The sequence below is a fragment of the Amblyomma mixtum genome, chromosome 9, assembly GCF_055824585.1.
Source record: "Amblyomma mixtum isolate Tamu chromosome 9, ASM5582458v1, whole genome shotgun sequence".
In the NCBI taxonomy this organism is placed as follows: Eukaryota; Metazoa; Arthropoda; class Arachnida; order Ixodida; family Ixodidae; genus Amblyomma; species Amblyomma mixtum.
Window position 1 is genome coordinate 68,846,507 of NC_143020.1, and position 21,452 is coordinate 68,867,958.

The following is a 21,452-nucleotide window of genomic DNA, read 5'->3' on the forward strand; positions in this document are numbered from 1 at the left end:
ACACGGAGGCTTTTTTGTTCCCGGAAATATGCCATATTCAGCTATCGATGTGAAGCTGGGTATGAGCAGATGTGAAAGCTTGCATTTCCAAACAAAATTTGCGAGCGTGGCAAGGGAAATTATAAGATGTTAAAAGTAGTGTTTGGTAGGGCAAAACAGCAATGCCGTCGAATCCAAACCTTTGTAAATTGCAGTTAAACTTCGAATTTATTTCGAACAAAAAAGGTAAAACATTGCATTGCCCACGAGGCTTCCTTCAAATTTCAATTCTCAAGAAATTCTCACGAAGAAAAGTTATTACTACCATGCACATGCGCCACTTCCTTCTTCCTGTGTCTTTAGAAGAGAAACTCAAGGCAGGAGCTCCCACTTGACTCGAAGCTTGTCGTCCTCAACAAAGCCGTCATTCAGGAGATCCGCTAAGACGAACGACGTCTTCAGGAGACAAACACCAAGGTTGCTTGAAGTCTCCGGCTTTTTGTAATACGTCAGAGAACGTGTTGTTTTATCCTCGACCTCCCGTTCGGCGCCTCGCTTCGGGTGCACGACGCTCAGCTTGATCCTTTGTTCGAATGGCCACAGAACAACGTCGTCCAGGTCGCCTTCGTGCAGCTGTAATAAAATATGCACAGTAACCGAGTCGTCAATTTTCCAGAATTCTAGGCCTGGTGACATGCAATAACCACCCAGGTACACTCTCTCGTTGTAATAGCTAGCAAAGCCTTCCTTCAGCGCTTTCTCTTCGAGGGGTTTCACACCCTGTACAAAAAACTCACACCGCGTTGCTTGCAGCTGAGCCAGTATATGCACTTTGGTGATGCGCTCCAACGTCTTCTGACCATTCTCCCTCCCTTCTGTTGTGGCTTGCTCCAGGGCAGCTGTGATTTGAGAAATAATTCCTGCAGTTTCCGTTGTCATATTACCTAACTGATCTGTCAGTGCTCTCTCTAGTCGGTTTACCCCTGCGGAAATATTGTTCACGGTGTCGCTGCGTGTCGTCAGATATTCTTTAATTTCCGCGTTCGACGCTAGGATTTCTTGTCTTAAGGCTTCTTTGAATGCGTTGATATCATGAGAAATTTCATTAAACCTGTCATCGTGCGTGCTATTATCAGCAGTGATTCTTTCGAGATAGCCCTTCATTTCATCCGCCTCCTTTTGCAATGCTTGGCTGAAAGTAGCAAAGAACGCATTTCCATCCTCGTGGTCGCACTTTCTTTGGGATTCCAAAGAGGCGTCAGTCAACGAGCCACAAGTTCCCGATCTGAGGTGCACGCACACTTCGCTGCAGAGGACGCTGTTCGAACACTTCGGGCAGCGAATACAATGGTGCACACATTCCCGCTGGAAATGGTGGGCGATCATGGAAGCAGTTGTCACATGCTGGCAACCTTGTTCTGCATTCCAGCACTTGACCTGCAAGGCGAACAAGAGTATTTTCGTTGAAATCACTATCACGTCTCCAACTATTGATTTCTTCATTTGTTATTTCACGTCAGCTTTTGGTTGGGCCCAGGGGCAGCAGGATCTTGCAGCTTTGCTCTTCAAAATCTACAATTTTATAGCTGCAACACAGGAATGGCAAAGACACGGTTGCGCTTTCACTTCTACGCGTCCACTCACACCGACTCCTAGTAGCGTAATTCATGAACTAAATTATAGTTTTATATTTACACACTCCTGTCCCCTATATCACGATTTTAGTCCTCCCTATGCGCTCTGATTTAGCTCCTTCTGCCTGGCGACTGACGTACATAGCAGTAAATAGCAGTAGCGAACAACAGTAGACACCATCTATTTCTATTTGCGCGCATGCTGCATATATGGCAGCGTTCAGAGAAGGCTTGGCTTTTTACGATATCTTTGTGAGCTTCGAATAAGAAGAGAAAAGAATTTTGGACTAGGACGATTTCCTCCAATAATACACTCGCCTCCATGGGAGCCCGCGGAGAATTAGCGCCATTAAAATCTACCTTACTGCACATGCAAATGCCTCGCCGCATTTCCTGCAGTACTCCAATGCAACGGGCAGCAACGATTAACCTGCGGTAATTTCGTCCGTCTGTCCACAGAGGGACCTGAATTACAATAGAACATCGACCTGCGTAACAATATCACCCACGTATTTATAAGCACAGACTAGTTTGATGATGACACATTGCGCACCGTGCATACACAGCAGCGTGAGTCCTAGTACAGGATATCCATGTGGTCCGCCTGCTCTCGGCAGGAAACAAAAAGTTACAGGTAAGAAACGAAGCTTATCGCGAAGATAAAGCCTATTCTTCTGTGGGAGCCCGCCGCTTAACCTGGATAGAAATGCAGGCTCAAAAAGACCTCAACATCAGGAGAGTACCGATGCAATTTGAAGCCTACATTCTACACAGAGCAGGTATTGAGCAAATAGTTTAATAGTGGGTACATATGCGCGAGGAGGAATATTGTTCTTGAGGTGGAATTGGAAGGATTAGTAAATCTGGCATAGATATGATACAGGAAATTAGGTGTTCGCCAATTCATAGCATGGGCCCAGCCTTGTATGTGCGCGCTGTATATATGGTCGCACAGGTAGGATCATGAGATACCGTGCTGTCCAGGTAAGCCGGGTAGAAAGTGTTGAAAAGGTGGTAGACCAAGAAGACAGCTTAAGAAAACACCTACGCCTCTTGGAACATCAGTCAGAGAAACGCAACGACAAGATTCCTACCGCATGACGGAATGCCTGATTGCCTTTTATTTCATGTAAACCTACAACCGCACTTGATCACCAGACGTCAATTCATTATGACGAGTAGAAAACAAAGGGTTTCTATGGTAGGGTTCTGAGAAGTAAACTTCGACAATCACATTACCTCCTAAATGTATTATGTGTTGATCACGGGATACGATACACGAAAAGGGAAAAGAAAAGATTTACATCTTTTGAAGCATTAATGAATTCAAACTATTTGAGCAACCCTGCGACAGATGTGTGTTGTCAACCCGTAGGGCAAAAATATCCTGGCTTAATCCGTTTTGTTTATGTGCCTTCGATTGGGACCGAAACCATTCCCACTGTTAGAGAAATAATTCAGCTGCAATGGCAGTTCCTCTTGAAAGACAACTGTGATATGATTCAAAAACGTGCTTCCGACAATAGCGGCAACACGCTTACCCCAGTCGCTTTGATTTCTTACGAAAAAGGTGCACTCTACTGCATACAGTACCGCATTGCGGTGGACCACTACAGCAGAAAGATGAAAACAGAGGGGTCTTTTCGTCGCGAAAAAGCAGAAATGGGGCCTTTTTTACCCTCTATTCGTCAGCGCACCTGACTGACAGGGCTTGTTGTCCATGGTTTCTTTTACCTCATCTAGCATTACAAACGTTCAGAGTAGCGGGCTGTGGCTGTCAATTGAGGCACAGCATAATACTATACCCAACAGCATAATCAATCGGCCCACCCTTACAAAAGTGGATATCAACTTTCTTTAGAATTTGTATTAACATTCTATTGACTCTAGTAACCTTGTAGTAACTTTTACATTCTATCAACAATTGTTCATACAACGTTGATAGAAGTTACTTCTTTGTATGTACTCCTGTCAATAGAAAGTTACTAGAAAATAATTTTTACATTCTATGTACCTTTGTCAATACAATGTTGGTAGACTGTTACTTCTTTGTATTTACTCCTGTCAATAGAAAGTTACTAGAAAAGCTGGGTGCAGTTTGACACGTTGAGAGAAGTAAATGAACAAACTGCATAGTGTTCGAGGTGATTAACGCTATCTTGTTCGCATAATCGTGACGACATCTTACCTGATTGCATGGTGGAATCTGTTGCAGCTAGTCAACAATTTCACTATATCGAAAAGCGACCAACATTATTCGCAGCAAATGCGTTTGGAATGTAATCAGGATATGGGAAAACGTTTTAAAACAGAAGATATATTCCATTTTAATACTTTATGTTCTTTACGGACTGCTGTGAGCAGAAATACTCTAGAAAGTGACAAAACATTTTTGGTCATGCGAATAGATGCCTCAAATCATGTACTGTAGGCGAACACTTCAAAGCTATGAAAACAACCTTGAACACGAAACAAACATTACACTCACATTCCCTTAGCCAAGCATATTCTATTAACATTCGTTGATAGGAAGTTCATACAATTTCCTTACTGCTTTCTATGTACTGCTGTCAGTAGAAACATACTATAGACACCGAGAGAACGTTTTATAATGAGAATAAATGCCTAAATTAATTAAGTACTCTAGCCTAACATGTCAATGCAACTAAAGCAACCTTGAACACGAAACAAACATTTGCAGTCACATTTTCTTAGGGCATATTTTATCAACATTTGTTGATAGAAAGTTCATACAATTTTCTTACTGCTTATATACTGCTGTCAATAGAAATATACTACGAACCGAGAAAGCATTTTGGTGATGCGAATAAACAAATAAAAGCCAAAAATAATCAAGTACTGTAGCCGACAACTTCAAACCGGCAACTTAACTAACCTTGAAGACGAAACAAAAATTTGCAATCACATTCCCATAGCCGAGCACGCTGTGGATTTTTAGAAATTTCAGTTAAATTTTCTCAATACTAGATTTACTGCTTTCGCATTTTCGAGTGCGGGGAAAAGGGCAAAGTTCATAACAGAACATTTATCTCGAAATTCAGAAACGTGCCTTGAATTGAAGACATTTAGTGACAATTTTTGATTGTATAAAGTCTACGAAAAAAGTTACCAGCAAACGAAATAATTTTGGTACAAAGTGAATGAACTCATAGAATACTCTAGTATTATTGCCTTGCACTTCAAGGAAATTAAAAGAACTTTAAGAAAAAATAGGAGCTAGTGACATATTGTGTTACATAAGCGCAATGATGACTTCGTTACAGCGAATCAGTTTCGCTGATGGCTCATTCCACACGAAAACAATGCTTTCTGCTGCGTATTCGTCCTTAAATTCTGTACTCAGGCAGTCATTAAACAGATTTAACATTTCAGAACTAACAAAGAATTTCAGCAGAGCTGTACAACAACTCTGCCAATTCGAAACACGTTGGTGTTGATATTGTTGTAATTCTTTATAGGTCATATTTTAACGTGCAGTTGAACAGTGATGTACCGTACGACGGTGCTAAAACACACTAGCATTAAGAGCGTTTCGCTCTGAGGTTTCAGAGGGATTATTGTTGCGAGCTACAAAAAAATTCAAGTTTAGCATTGCACCGATGTGTTTCCACACTCATTGAATGACACGTTCTCGCTAGCCCAAATGGCGCCCAAATTATATCACCAGCTTCCTGAACCTGCACCGCAAGCACACTTTCCCTGCACACTGCCCGCCATGCAAAAGTGCCCGGTACACTATGCCACTCCACGTGGGAGCGCCCAATTTAAACCCTCGCACTACCCTCCTCCTCGAGCGACCAGCAATGGCTGATCGCACGGGACTGAAAAACCCCGCGCGAAAAGGGCCGCACCGCTTCGCGCTCTGAGTAAATTCTGTGTAACGTGTGCAGGCTTACAGCTTCGAGAACTCAAGTTGCTTCGTTCCTCAGCGACTGTACATGCGAAATTTCAGGCAAGGCAATATTAATTTTTATTCATGTTCGGCGGCCGATACTATAAAGAGAAGTATAGAGAAACAAAACAGGTAACAGCGGCCCGCTGTACTCAACTGCGGTAACAAGGGCTTTGCATGAGGAAGGTGCACGGCAATTGGAGCACTATAAGCCCTCATTCTTGACTTGTTACATTTTTCGGTAGTACTGAGCCACAGAGGAGCTTCCAGTATGGAAAAAGCTAGGGTGAGAGCAGCCCCCACTTTGAGCACCGCTAAAACACAGGCGCAGTGCCTCTTCCGCATCTTCACTTGCATCTCCTTCAACGCAAACACGGTACGAAGCTGTGGCGAGGGAAAACGTGGTGACAGCTGTATTTTCTATCTTCCCGTAATGCAATGACTAAGGAATCCTGGAATAAAGTGTTGGGTTTTAACGTAGTCATACGGAGTAGACGCGCGAAAGCATGTGTTCAGTCTTCGCCTTTTCTTACTGCCATCAGCGGACGTGAGGCCGAGCCGAGGACCGCATAAGGCAGAGGCAAAAAGCAATCAAGGAAGCACACAAAAAAGACTACGGTAGCGCGGCTGTCGGCGGGGCTCGCTCGAGCAAAGAGCGTGCAAGGTGTCCAATGACGTGATATAAACACACACAAAACAGAGGCGATGCTGCAGCGCAGCCTTGAAAGTTTCGCGCGTCACGCTAGAGCGGCGTGCGAACGCTCGTGTTCCCTAGGTACACACACGTACACTAAATCGCATGAGCCAAGCTGTGTAGAGTACGCTAAGCCACACAATATGCGAAAATAAAAACCGAAACCAGTAGCGTTTGGCAACATCATCATCATTCCTTATTCTGCGACGCAGTTACGGGGAGCTGAGTTATAGCCTTAGAACTAGGCAGACAGTGCAGCCGTGCAGCGGCTGCGGCTTTCCTGGCCCCAGATGCGTCGCCTGTAGCTGCCCGGCATGCTGCCCGGTTTTCCAAGCTTTCGTTCGCAGCGCCGCCAGAAACAGATGCTTGTGAGTAGTCGCATTTTTTCACCGCAATCATTCCAATTTGCTGACTTTGTAATTGAAACAAAATATTTTGTCGTTTAATGCAACAAGTTTGTGGCAAAAAGGGCTTTATCAATTCTTTTTTTAACGCGTGTAAAGTTAGGCGACATTAGCGCCACCTTTTCGTTCGCTGGCGGCGGATTGCGAGTCTCATGTTGGCCGCGCGCTACACTATCTTTTTTAGGACGCTGAAACGACTCTTTGTTGGCGGGGTGCGACGGTTGTGATGTGGGTGCGTTTCTTCAGTTTGTTTGTGTTAAATGTGCGGCCTCGTTAGTGTTGTGGTAGTGTGACTGAACTCGGAAGGTGACAGATGGCTCCAGTGCTGCGGAAGACGTTCTTACGCGCACGCAGTGCTCAAAAACTGCTCTGACGTACTGCACGCAACCACGCCGAGAGCGGCCGACGCCCGATGCCCGATAGAAGAAACGGCTTGCCGTGAACGTTGACAAATGTAAGTACAGAACTGGAAAATGACTTCTGCGATGTGTCGGGGGTATGATTGAGGGCTGCGAATGCATTTGGGTTGGTCTTCACGTCTTGTTCGCAGTGAGGTGCAAAATGCGGGCACCACGCGATCGTTTGCAGAGAGAAGGTGTTCTGACACGCTCGCTTGCCAACTATGCAACTTTTAACCCGCCGCCTCACGCTGTTTGCGTCAGCTCCTCGGCGCAGGAGTTATGTGATAGAATTTGGTTGCACGCCGAGAACTATGGGGTGCTGCTTGATTCGTTATTCCGACTGAACAGGAGCAGCGCGTGAAAAGGAGACCATAAGAACGAAAAGTGCTTGTAGCGGCGTGCGTCTTTTGATTCTGCTGACTGAGTGTTTACTGGATAAGGAGCATTGCCCGTTCTACGTCGCAGTCACATCAAGTGCTGTGTTTCTTGATAGTTCTGGTCAACGAAACGACGATTAAAAATAGCAGAACCATTCCATTGCAGTGCAGCTGAGGTAATCGCACAATGGAAGGTTTGTTGTCATTTTATTTTTTTACGTTCACTACATTTATGTCATTCCCCCATTTTCAGTCTGAAGCGATAAAAGTATAACGTGATTCGCGAATAATAGCTTTAAGAAAAGTATGAGAAGCTTTGTAAACAATTTTTTTGCTAACTATTGGAGGCATAGGTAATTAATAATTAGCCTCCACTCATGAACACATTGGACTGAACAGCTAGAGGTTTTAATGGGATGTGGCTTCTGTGATGTTTATGAAAGCATGGCTCTAATGCAGCCTTTCTTCAAATGCACCCGCAGTCAAGCCCTGTACAGCTGCTCCACCGGTATCATCACGCTACTTTTGCACCAGCTTTCATCTGTCATCGAGCCAATGCTACCTCAACCAGAGGCAAATGACATCAAAACCTGCTGGTTCAGCCTATCAGCCATTGACACTGGATATCAAGCATGTGCCACTTGTAAAAGGATAGGTAGACAAGTGGGTATATTTTCCTTGTCTTTTTTAGCCTGCCAAAAATCTTCTGGTCCAGGCTCCCTCTCTCTTACGTTTTTTTTTTCTTTTAAAAGAGGACCAAGAGAAAGGGAAAAGATATTGCGGGCGTCATGAAAGCACTCCCCTAGTCAAGTGCATTGTGTTATAGTGTGAAATGCTTTCTAGTTTTTTCCCTCATGCCTCTCGTGCTTGGAAATCTTGACCACTGTATAGACCAAATTAAAACAATTATCTGCTTCATGACCTTTATACAGCAGTCTAAAAGCAGCAAATAAATTTTATAGGTTTACTTCAGCAGTACCTACCTCTTACAAGGTATGGCATGTTTGAAGTGAACCAGTGATGTGATAGGCATGGCCTAACGGGCAATGCATAATTGAATATTGGCGTTCAAGTGGAGCACTCTGCTTTAGAAGCATATTTGTTGCTAGCATCAATAATTGATACCTTACCAGGTTATCCTTGCATTACATGAAACCCTGCAAAGCTTATATTTTAGCTGTACAGAAGCAAGGTGCTTATTCGATGTCATGAGCATTGCTGAGGTTTTCTTTCACACTCCCTTTGTCACAACTGACTGCACTGTACAGTTGAAATGCATTTGGAATTGAGTATTGGTGCATTGTTTTTTTTATTCATGCCGACGTTCAGTTACTGATTGCATTACACTAGCCGAGCCTAAGTCAACAAATATTGCTGTGACCTTAACAAGACCCCTGGCTTTACTTGAACCGATGCATTTGATGTTGCCTTTCTCCCGTGCCATCAAGGTTTGTAATAAGCTGTGTAAATAACTTATTTTCTTTCTCGAGGTATTTATTGCTGCAATTAGTGACAGGTAATTTCGTAAAGAACAACCTAAGTGCACATTTTTATCTTCTTTGGAACACTTGTTTGCTTGTTTCCCTTGTATTCTTAACTTAAACAGATATGAGCAGGCCTCAGCACTAGAGGGATGTGCTGCGGGACAAATAAAAAACTACCAGTCCAGCTGCTCTCTTAGGGGCACGTTTCTGAGGCTTTTATCGCTTGTAGTTCTATGCAGCTTTACTTACAAGTATTGTATCTGACGCAGTGTGTGCCTTAATATTTTGATTCATTTGCTTTAGAGTGTGCCACTCTTGCCCTGACGAACTTGCTCACCTTTGTACTCTTTGTTCATACATTTTCCCCTAACACCTGGTATAGCTCCAAATGATACATTATCTACAGCAACATGTGCATTATATTGCAATGTCTTTGTGCCATCACTTTTGAAAACAAAAGCTGCCTGAATTTTTGTGCAGACAAATCAGAAACACAAAATAATTTTTATATTTTATGGCCTGCATGTTATCTTCATATGACTGGAATGGCTAAATATCTCTTCGTGGTATCCTAATTTGGTCATCATCATCATCAGCCTGACTACACCCACTGCAGGGCAAAGGCCTCTCCCATGTCTCTCCAATTAACCCTGTCCTTTGTCACTTGCCGCCACTGTATCCCCGCAAACTTCTTAATCTCATCCGACCACCTAACTTTCTGCCGTCCCCTGCTGCGTTTGCTTTCTCTTGGAATCCACTCCGTTACCCTTAAGGACCAGCGGTTATCTTGCCTTCACATTACATGCCCTGCCCAAGCCCATTTCTTCTTCTTGATTTCAACTAAGATGTCATTAACCCGCGTTTGTTCCCTCACCCACTCCGCCCTCTTCCGATCTCTTAACGTTACACCTATCATTTTCCTTGCCATAGCTCGCTGCGTTGTTCTTAACTTAAGCTGAACCCTCTTTGTTAGCCTTCACGTTTCTGCCCCATAGGTGAGTACCGGTAGGATACAGCTGTTGTATACTTTTCTCTTCAGGGATATTGGTAAGCTACCAATCATGATCTGAGAGAATCTGCTATATGCGCTCCACCCCATTCTTATTCTTCTAGTTATTTCCCTCTCATGATCCGGATCTGCGGTCACTACCTGCCCTAAGTAGACATATTCTCTTACTACTTCCAGCACCTCGCTACCAATTGCGAACTGCTGTTCCCTTGCTAGGCTGTTGAACATTACTTTGGTTTTCTGCATGTTAATTCTTAGCCCCACCGTTCTGCTCTGCCTGTCTAACTGGTTGATCATGCTTTGCAGTTCTTGTCCTGAGTGGCTTAGCAAGGCAATGTCATCAGCGAATCGCAAATTACTCAGGTATTCTCCATTAACTCTTATCCCTAACTGTTCCCATTCCAGTCCCCGGAATACCTCCTGTAAGCAGGCATTGAAGAGCATTGGCGAGATCATGTCTCCCTGCCTGACACCTTTCCGTATTGAAATTTTATTGCTGACTTTATGGAGAACTATAGTAGCTGTGCAATCGTTATAAATATCTTCCAATATTTTCACATAACACTCTTCCACACCCTGATTCCGCAATGCCTGCATGACAGCTGAGGTTTCCACTGAGTCAAATGCTTTCTCGTAATCAATGAAGGCTATATATAGGGGTTGGTTATATTCCGCGCATTTTTCTATCACCTGATTGGTAGTGTGAATGTGGTCTATTGTCGAGTATCCTTTACGAAAGCCTGCCTGATCATTTGGTTGACTAAAGTCCAAGGTTTTCCTGACTCTATTAGCGATTACCTTAGTAAATACCTTGTAGGCAACGGACAATAAGCTGATTGGTCTGTAATTCTTCAAGTCCTTGACGTCTCCTTTCTTATGAATTAAGATAATGTTAGCGTTCTTCCAAGCTTCTGGTACTCTCGAGGTCACAAGGCACTGCGTATACAGGGTGGCTAGTTTTTGTAGCACAATCTCTCCTCCATACTTCAACAAATCTGCTGTTACCTGATCCTCACCAGCTGCTTTCCCTCTTTGCATTGCTCCTAAGGCTTTCTTTACTTCCTCCTTCGTTACTGGCAGGATGTCCCATTGCTGTGCTCGACTGCCTCCCTCAGTAACTTGATGATTACATTCGCTACTGTATAGATTTGTGTAGAATTCTTCGGCTAATTCAACTATCTTATCCATATTGCTGATGACATTGCCCTGTTTGTCTTTTAGCGCATACATCTGGTTTGTACCTATGCCCAGTTTTCTCCTCACTGATTTTAGGCTACCTCCGTTCCTTAGAGCATGCTCGATTTTCTCCACGTTAAACTTTCTTATGTCGGCTACCTTGCGCTTATTTATTAACTTCGATAGATCTGCTAGTTCTATCCTGTCTGTGGAGTTAGAAGTCCTCATGCTTTGGCGTTTCTTAATCAGATCTTTAGTCTCCTGAGATAGCTTGCTGGTATCCTGTCGAACCATCCTACCACCTACTTCTGCGGCGCACTCTGTAACGATAGCTGTAAGATTATCATTCATTGTTTCAACACTGCGGTCATCTTCTTCAGTTAAAGCGGAAAATCTGTTTTGCAGCGACAGTCTGAATTCCTCTACCTTCCCTCTTAATGCTAACTCGTTAATAGCCTTTCGCTTCACCAGTTTCCTCCGTTCCCTCTTCAAATCTAAGCTAACACGAGACCTTACCATTCTGTGGTCGCTACAACGGACCTTACCGAGGACCTCCACATCCTCTACGATGCCAGGGTGTGCACACAGTATGAAGTCTATTTCATGTTTAGTCTCACCATTGGGGCTCTTCCACGTCCACTTCCTGTTTGCTCGTTTGCGGAAGAAGGTATTCATAATCCGTAAACTATTTCTATCTGCGAACTCTACTAATAACTCTTCCCTACTGTTCCTAGAACCTATAGTCACCTACCGCCTTGTCTCGAGCCTGCCTAATTAGGTGTAACACGTTAATGTCAGTTCCTGTGAATATCATTCAGTCTTCGAATGTGGGGGCAGAATTGAACACAACAGCATGTTATAGCTTTTTCTTGTTCAAGGACGCATTACATTTAGTTCTAGTCTTGTGACTGCTGCTTATGCTATTACTCAGCAGCTTTATCAAACTCACTCGGAGTGCTGCATTTTAGTGCACATTTAACTGATTGTTGCTGCTCCGTGTTTGATTCTATTAGAAGTTACTATAACTGTATACTTTGAATGTTTTCTTGTGCAGTTCTCTTGCTGCTGCATTCTGCCATGGAGAAGGCTACCTGTTCGTGCACACGTCTCATCACTAGGACGCTACCTCTTCCACTGGTGATGCAGACAAGTAACGACAGGGTTAATTGGAGAGGCATGGGAGAGGCTTTTGCCCTGCAGTGGGCATAGTCAGGCTGATGATGATGATGAACAACAAGCAGGCTGCCTGATATTGAGGACAAGTGTCAGGATAGTGCACCAACAAAGTCTCTTAAGCATTTCTGTGCTGATGCATTTTTATTAAAATCAGCTCATAGCTTAATATCTACATCCATGGGGACATTTAGCATATGTTTGGCATTTGTTTGACTTTTAATTCGCTAGTGTTTGCAGCCTTTAATGTTGGTCTTAAGACAGTGTAAGCATTGTTTCACTGTGTGGGATTTTTTAGCTGTTTTGGAGAGATGTGTGTGTATGCATGCAGTTTTTTTCCACGGGTTTGTTATGTGGCTCATGGAACTTTCATGTTACAGAAGAAATTATTTCGTTTCTGTGTTGTACAGGAAAGTGAGCAGTATTTATATGCACCAGGTGTTTCAGGGAAGAATAAGTAGTTTTCAAAAATATGGCTTTTGCTGCATAATATTACCAGTGTTAGCAGACACCAGAAAGCCGGTGAGGTGTATTTAGTAAGCTGGTTAACTAATTTCTGATAATTAACTTTTTAACTAACACAGGTTTGCAACTGGTTGCAGTTAGAGACTTTTAGCCAGTTGTTCGTAGTAGCCATATCAGTTTCTGGAATGTACAAAACATGATTACTTTCGCTGCTGTGGCTCGACAAAATTTGGCTGCATCGTGCGAAAATACATGCGCTTTTGAAAGCACACAGGGAAAGAAACCCCTCCAGTGCATGTAACTGCTACAAACCTCTAATGGCAACTAGACGCCTAACTCTGATAGTGAAGGAATCATATTCTTAGCAGTAAGAAACACACACAACACCAAGACACACACACACACACAGGACACCCGCTAGACTTAACTATCTTTACTGGACACTTGTACAACATAAATATGTATCACTGAGCACACGCAGGTGCCTCGTCATCCGCAACAGGTCTAACTATGCCCTGCCCTCTCCTGCAAGGCATACGGTTGCGCCGATAAACAATCTCTTTTTCTGCCAACACCAGGGAGGGAGTGCTTACACATGTCACCCGCCTCTTGAATACGAAAGACTTCGATAATTTTTCTTTCTTTTTTCTCGGCTCCCAGGCCTTTCGTATTCAAGAGGCGGGTGACGTGTGTAAGCACTCCCTCCCTGGCATTGGCAGAAAAAGGGATTGTTTATCGGCGCAACCGTATGCCTTGGAGGAGAGGGGAGGGCGTAGTTAGACCTGATGCCGATGACGAGGCACCTGCGTGTGCTCAGTGATACATATTTATGTCGTACAAGTGTCCAGTAAAGATAGTTGAAGTCTAGCGGGTGTCCTGTGTGTGTGTGTCTTGGTGTTGTGTGTGTTCTTACCGCTAAGAGTATGATTCCTTCAAGCCGTTACCAACTAGCCCAACTTAATGTTTTAACAAAGTTTCTGATAGTGAAAAGGTTCATTAATAAAAATTAGCTAACCAGCTTATTACGTAAGACTCTTCACAAGTTTTCTGGTGCCTGCCAACACTGGTAATACTATGCTGAAAAAGCCATATATTCATCTCAAAATACCTGTTTTTTGAAAATTACTTAGTCTTCCCTGAAACACCTCGTATATATGTAAGAAAAACCTAACGGGATTTAATTGACGATGTTTTGGTTGGAGGGCCAGTCGTTTTCAAGTGTACTACAGCATTTGAAGCGCACAGCTTTTGTTTCGAATGCTATACTATACTCGAAAAAGGCTGGTCCTCCAGCCGAAACATCGTGAATTAAAACCTGTTATGTTTTTCAATTGCTGTGTGTCAGTCATTGTTACTCAGAGGGAACTGAGGGGAAGCGTGCCGAAGGCAATATTCTGTTCCTCTATTGTTCTCCATAAAATATTTTGATGCATCATGCATGTGTTGTAGCGCGTATGTACACTTGTGCACAATAAATGTAATAATTTGCATTTTGCTTCTATTATTCTTTAAGCACTCCAGGATAGTGTTCACAAAATGATTTTGAAGTGATAAAACTATGTTGGTAAAAGTGTTGTACTGTGTAGTTAACATACACTTTTCCAAAAGTTGATGTAGGAATTATACTTTCTTCGTACTTGAGTCTTTTGAATAACGGTGGCCAATTGTCGGAAGACCGTTGATAGGGCGTTGGTAGACATTGTCGGTATGTGGTTGATAAGAAGTGTAAAGACTTTCTATGTACTTCAGTCTTTTGGATAACGGTGGCCAATTGTCGGAAGACCGTCAATAGGGTGTTGGTAGACATTGTCGGTAAGGGGTCAGTAGGAAGTGTATACAAACTCGATAAGGGGATGATAGGAAGTATAAAGACTTTCTATGTACTTGAGTCTTTTGGATAACGGTGGCCAATTGTCGGAAGACCGTTAATAGGGTGTTGGTAGACATTGTCGGTAAGGGGTCAGTAGGAAGTGTATACAAACTCGATAAGGGGATGATAGGAAGTATAAAGACTTTCTATGTACTTGAGTCTTTTGGATATCGGTGGCCAATTGTCGGAAGACGGTTGATAGGTTGTTACTACAATGTACAAAGGCGTTTAAAAGACTTTCTATTCAATGTTGATAGGTTCTATTAACAATTGTCGAAAGACTTTCTAAAGAATGTTACTAAAAATTTTTGTAAGGGCAATATTGGAAATGGATGGTTTCGTTCTGGTTTACTGTAGGACCGAACCCTTTTTCAATACATTTCTAATATTGGGTCAATTACCTGCGCTGCTTGGGTACCTCTCGGACCTTCGCGGATAAGAAGGCTCATAACCATAGCTTTTATTTTTGTCTTTTAGCGCGATGTAAGGAAAAATATTACGCACAATGATCACCTTTAACTGCTAAATACTTTTTTTTCACACACTTTTGATCACTCACAAACTCGCAGAACCAGAAAGATTGCGAGCGTGTTCGGCGAAACTCGGTCCATACCTTACAGTGCCTTAAATATTGCAGAAATACCTGTCCCTGTGACGTGACGTTAAGATATCGGAAGAGGGCGGAGTGGGTGAAGGAACAAACGCGGGTTAATCATATCCTAGTTGAAATCAAGAGGAAGAAACGGGCTTGGGCAGGGCATGTGATGCGATGGCAAGATAACCTTAAGGGACCTTAAGGGTAACGGAGTGGATTCCAAGAGAAGGCAAACGTAACAGTTAGGTGGGCTAATGAGATTAATAAGTTGGCGGTGATACTATGGCCGCCATTGGCAAAGGACAGGGTTAATCGGAGAGACATGGGAGAGCCATTTGCCCTCCAGTGGGTGTATTCAGGCTGATGATGATGATGATGACGTGTCCTTTCCTTCAAAGCTTCGAGACGTCCGAGTAATCTCTGCGGCTCTGTAGTACGGCTTCCATAGTATATCCTATCTATTCAGCGTACAAAATAATCAGCAAATGAGAGCAGCATTCATTCAACCATTTCCACAGCGCCATGCAAGTTAACCAGCCATTTTTAACTGTATCGGGCACTGTCGAAAAGCCAGTTCAACACCGCCTCATCGCCGCACACAGCGGCGAAATCAGCGAGATTAGGCGAAGCGGTGAAAGCTGCTGCTTCAAATAGTCTCCTCTGCCCGGCTCTTCCCACATGCACCCATAACCCCCGTCACCATTGGTGCCGTCGTCATCGGACAGCGAAAGCACACGCGACTGCGAGTGGTTATCGCTGCTCGCTTACTGCATGATGTGGCAGTATTTTTTGTCCGCAACACGTATTCCCCGCAAACATCAAAGAAAAGAAAAGAGCAACGCAGTGAACGAAAAACGGAGAGCTTGCAGAAAGAATAAAACGAAAGCGAAATTGGCAAATAAGGCAAATAACTTGATTGGCTTGCGTGAAAATGAAAAACAAAGGTTAACTTCTGGAGTGACGATCCCGAATTAAAGATCACGGAACACATTTTGCGTGGTAAAGATTTCCATACGGTGTCTTGGTGCGGGCCGTGTTAATGTTAGGATACACATAAATCGTTCCGCGGTGGCCTCGTTTGAATGATCCCGCAAACTCTCCGGTCGGGGGCTGGTTTCTATTCATTGCATGGATACATTTTGACGTGGACATCGGGAGTTAAGGCAAGTACTCTCGGGAATTCAAAGCGGAGCACACCGGAGAAGAAAATAACAGACGAAAGAACGCGCTACCAAGGCACACCGGAATACTGCGCTGTACAAAAATGGAGTGAAACTTTCGGTAAGCTTTTCGGTAAGCAATCAGAGCGACTGGTTCCGTCTGCCCACTTCTTGTCTTGCGTGTGGCACTGCAACTTCTTTTGCAAACATTATGATACTTTTTTCATGCCAAATAGAAACGGGGAACGATAGTACAAGATAAATAGAAGGGCGTAAGTTCCGTGACTAACCTCTCGTCTCTGCAACTCATCTAGAGGAAAGTCCCTCCAGTCGACGTCCTCTTCGTCGTGCCACTCGTAGCCATCGAGCGGACAGACGTGCATCTCTTCCTGGGCGCACTGCTCGTAGCACGAGTCGCACAGCACGTGCACGCAGGGCAGCAACGCGGTCCTCTTGCGCACCAGTCCGCAAGCACTGCACACCCTGTTCGCCGGAATGGTCTTCACGAAACTCAGAGGCCTCCAGTCGAGGTCCGGGCTGAAGCCGACGAGCGTATATTGGGTAGTGGCAGGAGGCATCACTCTTCGCGTGCGCTCGCTTCCCCGCCGCCTGAAAAACTGCAATTTTTTCGCCCTCGCCGTGGAGGCTCTTATCTATTTTGTTTTGTAGGCGGTCGCTGGGGCAACTAGCAGAGCGGTATCCGCTGCCTCTTGCGGAACGTATCGCCTGCTGCGCCGGATTGGCGTTCGTTATCTCTCGAGCTGCATCCACAACATCCTTTATACGTACCTTTTACTCAGGCGGCTTTCTTTCGGAAGGGATCAATCGAGTAACAAATTTCTGTTTCCTGACATATTTCGGAAATAAAATTTTGCAACATATTACAACATGAAGATGCTCGATGTGTATTGCAGCTGGCGCTGATGGCCATCGCGTTGTAACACTGAATAGTAATATTTCGTGGTTGCAACTTTGCCGCCGAGGTGCGCGGGTTTGATTTTCGCGGTTTGCATCTCGTCCATGCAGGAATTTCGATGCCAGCGAAAGGACAAACTTTCCGTTCAGAACTGTCCCAATATACATATGTTGAAAGAGTAGTGGTATGATCGGATTGCTACAGTGTTCGCCACCAAGGCACGACTTAAAAACCGACAGTCTTAGATCAGGATATTAAGAGCAATAAATCCTTCTGGCATTCCGGTGTATTTAAGAAAAATAAAAGATTTGCACACATCTAGTCCGTACCGTGTGAAATTGATGTCAAAATCAAATTTGTGCGGTGCAAGCTGCGACACAGAATTCTATCAGTGTGGATAACAAAATATTTCAGGTGATAAATTTGTGTACGTTGTCACCGACACGTTATAATGTCTTGGGCACATGCAAAGTCTTCAAATGACCTACGTCAGCTTTCACACACCTGGCACTGTAATTACTTACTTGGTGTTTTTTGGCTTATTTTAACGACGATGATGATGGTTTTATGGCGCAAGAGCATCTGCAGCCAATTTACAGACAGTGTCTTCGTCTACACATGGTGGGGTCAAGGCGCCATCTCCTGATCATTTCACCAAGAATAAGACGAGCACCACGCAAGGGAAGACAGACAGCAAACTTTATTGGTGCATTGTGATAACGCCTACGGTTGACCTAGGTCTGGGAAACACGAGCCAGTCGAAAGCCAGGGCAAAGCTTCTGCCCCTTTGTTTCATCCGTGGGTACATAAGGCCGCTTCCGCCTAATTTGGCACAGTGGTGCTTGAAATTGCACAACATAACCATACTTTTCTAATGAGGCTGTCGGCAATTATTACCTCTAACTTTCGCGAAATTTTTACCGAGAGGACAATCTGCGACCTAACAACTATTGCTGTCAAAACTAATCATAACGACCTTGCAAGAACTACGAAGACAAGAAGAGCTCGACTGAGTAGCTTAACCAGGAGAAGAGCCAATTCACAAGCCGAAATCGCTGTTCACAACTAGCAGTCGATTTTGTAAAGGATCTGCATTCCGCTCAAAGAGATCTTAATCGCGATGTGAAGTTTTCTAGCATAGACAGATTACCGCTTGGTGATGATGACGAGGCTTTGCCCACTTAACAGGACACTTTTGTGAGCTTAACTGCTCCTAAAGAATATACAGAAATTGCAACGGCTTGGCGTTTGCGCAAGTAATCAGCAGTGATGTAGAGGCAATTTTTGTCAGGCGGTTCCGTGATCCTGAGCTCTAGCAATGGCCGCTTCTAAACGGTACTCGCCGCGCTATTTTCAAGCAGTCTTGAGGGCACAAGTCTAATCGGGTTGCGGGAAAACGTTAGTCCATCTTTGAGACCAGTTATCGGAGGAAAAAAATGTTACGTATTTTGCCGCCGACAGTCGTCAGCCTCTTCACAAAGAGCAATACTAATACCCAGCAATTCTGGACGAAAGCATTTTAGGATGGGAAACCACTTATTAATGCAATTTTTTCGCATAATCTTAGATTTCACTACAATCAATATATCAGCACATCATCCGACGGCAGTCTTCAGTTTTCTTGTTATTAACCTTTTCGCTATCATCAGAAGCGTTCCCCATTTGATTTCTGAGGCAGTACTAACACTTCGATACGATCGATGGAAACACTATAAAAGAAAGATTTACTTACATATCAAAGAATGGGTCATTACCTTGAATAAATACATAACAGTATCTTACAATTTCACAAATTTCAAACTTTTTGTCCGAGAATGCTGGACATGTTATATTTTCGCAAAAACAAGCATTGGACGCAAGTCGTCTTCCTTTTCGCCTTAACCCTCAAGTCTACGGTTTGCTGTGTCACCCCATAAACCCTATCGCAATTCAACGTAAATAAAAGCAGAGTCAGAATGGAATACATAGTGTGCCAAAAAGCTCCAGCAAGTAGGAATGGAACTTCATAACACAGCTACTTTGGAAGTGGCTGCAATAAGATTACAAGAACGGAACTGCTTTGACGCAAGAATTTACTACACACTGATAACACAAGAAGAGGTACATAAAAAACTGAAAGTAAGAACGGCCCATAGAGCAGCTAGAAAGCAAAGTTAAATCGCTTGTTACTAACTACTTCCACTTCCGTACGCTTGTGTGCCTCATTCTGTGCTTTATTAGAAATTAATTTCTAAGTACATGTCTGGTCTCTTTCAAATGCAGAAATCTAGTACTCGGGAAAGGAATTTTTTGCTGAATGTGAATCAGTGGGTCCACTGACATCATGTTTAGTAACCAGTGATGACTTGTGACCTCGAGAGTCAAGTCGCTCACAGGTTGTATCCTTCAGATTTTTCCTGCAGGATGCTGCATCCGCAACCGTCCCTTGACTAAAGTGACTCCCCCCTCATCGGCGGATGCCACGGCTACTAAATACAAGAAGCGAGTGTTTGTAGAGCAGCCATTCGACAGGAAGACCAGCGTCAGCACTCATTCAGTCCTGCTATGCCAAATAAAGAAAATTATGAAATGCTTTTCCAACCCCTTAGCCTCTCTCACCCCATATGCCCGTCTCACACCCATTGTGCCCGCAGGCGCTGAAGCAGAAGTTCTCGCTCTTTTCTTTTTTGTGCCACTCAAAACCTCCTCACTCTTTACTGGACGCTATACCAGCAAAAACTGAACGAATTTAGTCGTCGATGTTCTATCCTAGAGCCCGTGAGAACAGGGCTGTCGTGCAAGCGGTCACGTTGCGTTCATAGCTGTGACTCTCCACAAGGAGTTCAGGTTGTTCTGAATCTCAATCAATCAATTAATCAGCTTTATTTCCTTTGAGAAGGAGGAGTACGGAACTAAAAGCTCGGAGAGCTTGACGAGGTCCCGACCCCTTACTAGTTGGCAAACAGCAATATGACTTCCAGTCATTATCAATGTTACAAAAACATACAAGTAACAAAGACACTCTGCAAGTGGCAAACACAAAAGAAACACTAACAAAAGTGCCAGTACAAATAATTTACAATATAAACAAAAGCTGTCGCGAACAAAATGAAATTATTTTAGTCCTGCAAAAAAAACAAGTCGGCAAAAGCGTTTGACGATGTCGTTTCGGTTACAGGTAGGATCAAACTCCACACGGTTTAGTAAATTTAGCAATGAGGGCAACGCGTAAGATAAAGATTGTTCATCGTAGGATGTCCTAGGGGTGGGCACGGACCATAATTCTTTGTATCTGGTTTGACGATCACTTGTGTTCACCTGTAGTCTTGCAAGACGAATTGCATAATCCATATGAAATTTAACGAAAGCTTTATAGCGTACAATCAACCTATAATTGTATAAACAAAACACAGGAAGAATATCAAAGTTTGACAAAAGAAGCTTCGTGGAGGAAGTGTAATGAACATCAGCAATATACCGCACGGCTCGTTTCTGCAGTAAATGTAGCCTGCGCAAATTGGTCACACCAGTTGTGCCCCACACCATGTTACAGCACTGCATGAGAGATAGCACTAAAGCATTGTAAAGCATAAGTTTCACTTTAGCAGGGATAAAGCGCCGCACACGCGCAATGGCACCAACGGCAGATGACAACTTGGATTGTAGGTAGTCGATATGCTCATTCCAGGTAAGATGCTTTGAAAAATGTACTCCAAGGCTATTTCCAGAGTCCACCATCTCTAACTGTTGGGAGCCAAGAAACAAATCCATCTGTTCTGACAACACTTTACCTCTAGGCGTATACAAAATTACTTTTGTTTTAGTGGGATTTATTTTCAAACAATTCACCTCAGCCCAGACCTTTACATCAGCCAGCGTCTTGTTGGCCTTGCTTTTAATATCTTTGCACAAACTGCCTGTAATTAACACTGTTGTGTCATCAGCATAAGAAATAACGGAAGAATTTTCTGTGCAGCTTATAATGTCATTTACGTAGATTAAAAATAAAAGCGGCCCTAAAATGCTTCCTTGCGGCACACCAACATTAACCGGTTTCATTGTGGAAGTGGCATTGTTGACATCTACAAATTGCTTTCTGAAAGAAAGGTAAGATTTAAAAAGCGCATGGGCTATTCCCCGCACACCGTAATTTTCTAATTTGTTGAGAAGGATAGAATGATTGATCAAATCAAATGCCTTAGAGAAATCGATGTATATACCTA

At 43.6% G+C, this 21,452-nt stretch overlaps 1 protein-coding gene and 1 long non-coding RNA gene across 3 annotated transcripts; one reads left to right on the top strand and one right to left on the bottom strand.

Moving 5' to 3' along the window:
• Window positions 1-351: 351 nt before the first annotated feature.
• Window positions 352-16,932, bottom strand: LOC149329552 (uncharacterized). Its single transcript, XM_089559269.1, has 3 exons — window positions 16,625-16,932; window positions 1,282-1,416; window positions 352-612 (listed from the first exon to the last, which is right to left on the bottom strand). Exons 1-3 carry the CDS (start codon window positions 16,910-16,912, stop codon window positions 352-354), a joined length of 684 nt encoding a protein of 227 aa, XP_089415395.1. The 5' UTR covers window positions 16,913-16,932.
• Window positions 6,741-13,108, top strand: LOC149329553 (uncharacterized). 2 transcript variants are annotated; one of them, XR_016285578.1, is made up of 3 exons: window positions 6,741-7,078; window positions 7,862-8,065; window positions 12,126-13,108. It is a non-coding gene; the product is annotated as an uncharacterized LOC149329553 (long non-coding RNA). The 2 variants fall into 2 exon arrangements; XR_016285577.1 differs by having other exon boundaries at window positions 6,750-7,078; window positions 7,885-8,065.
• Window positions 16,933-21,452: the final 4,520 nt, after the last annotated feature.

Bases quoted from the DNA above. Each gene is read 5' to 3' on its own strand.
- LOC149329552 (XM_089559269.1), bottom strand. From the start codon at position 16,912: ATGCCTCCTGCCACTACCCAATATACGCTCGTCGGCTTCAGCCCGGAC. The intron at 1,417-16,624 runs GTTAGTCACGGA...TTCGCCTTGCAG, and splicing joins ATGAGTTGCAGAGACGAGAG to GTCAAGTGCTGGAATGCAGA. The intron at 613-1,281 runs GTGTGCGTGCAC...ATTTTATTACAG, and splicing joins ACAGCGTCCTCTGCAGCGAA to CTGCACGAAGGCGACCTGGA.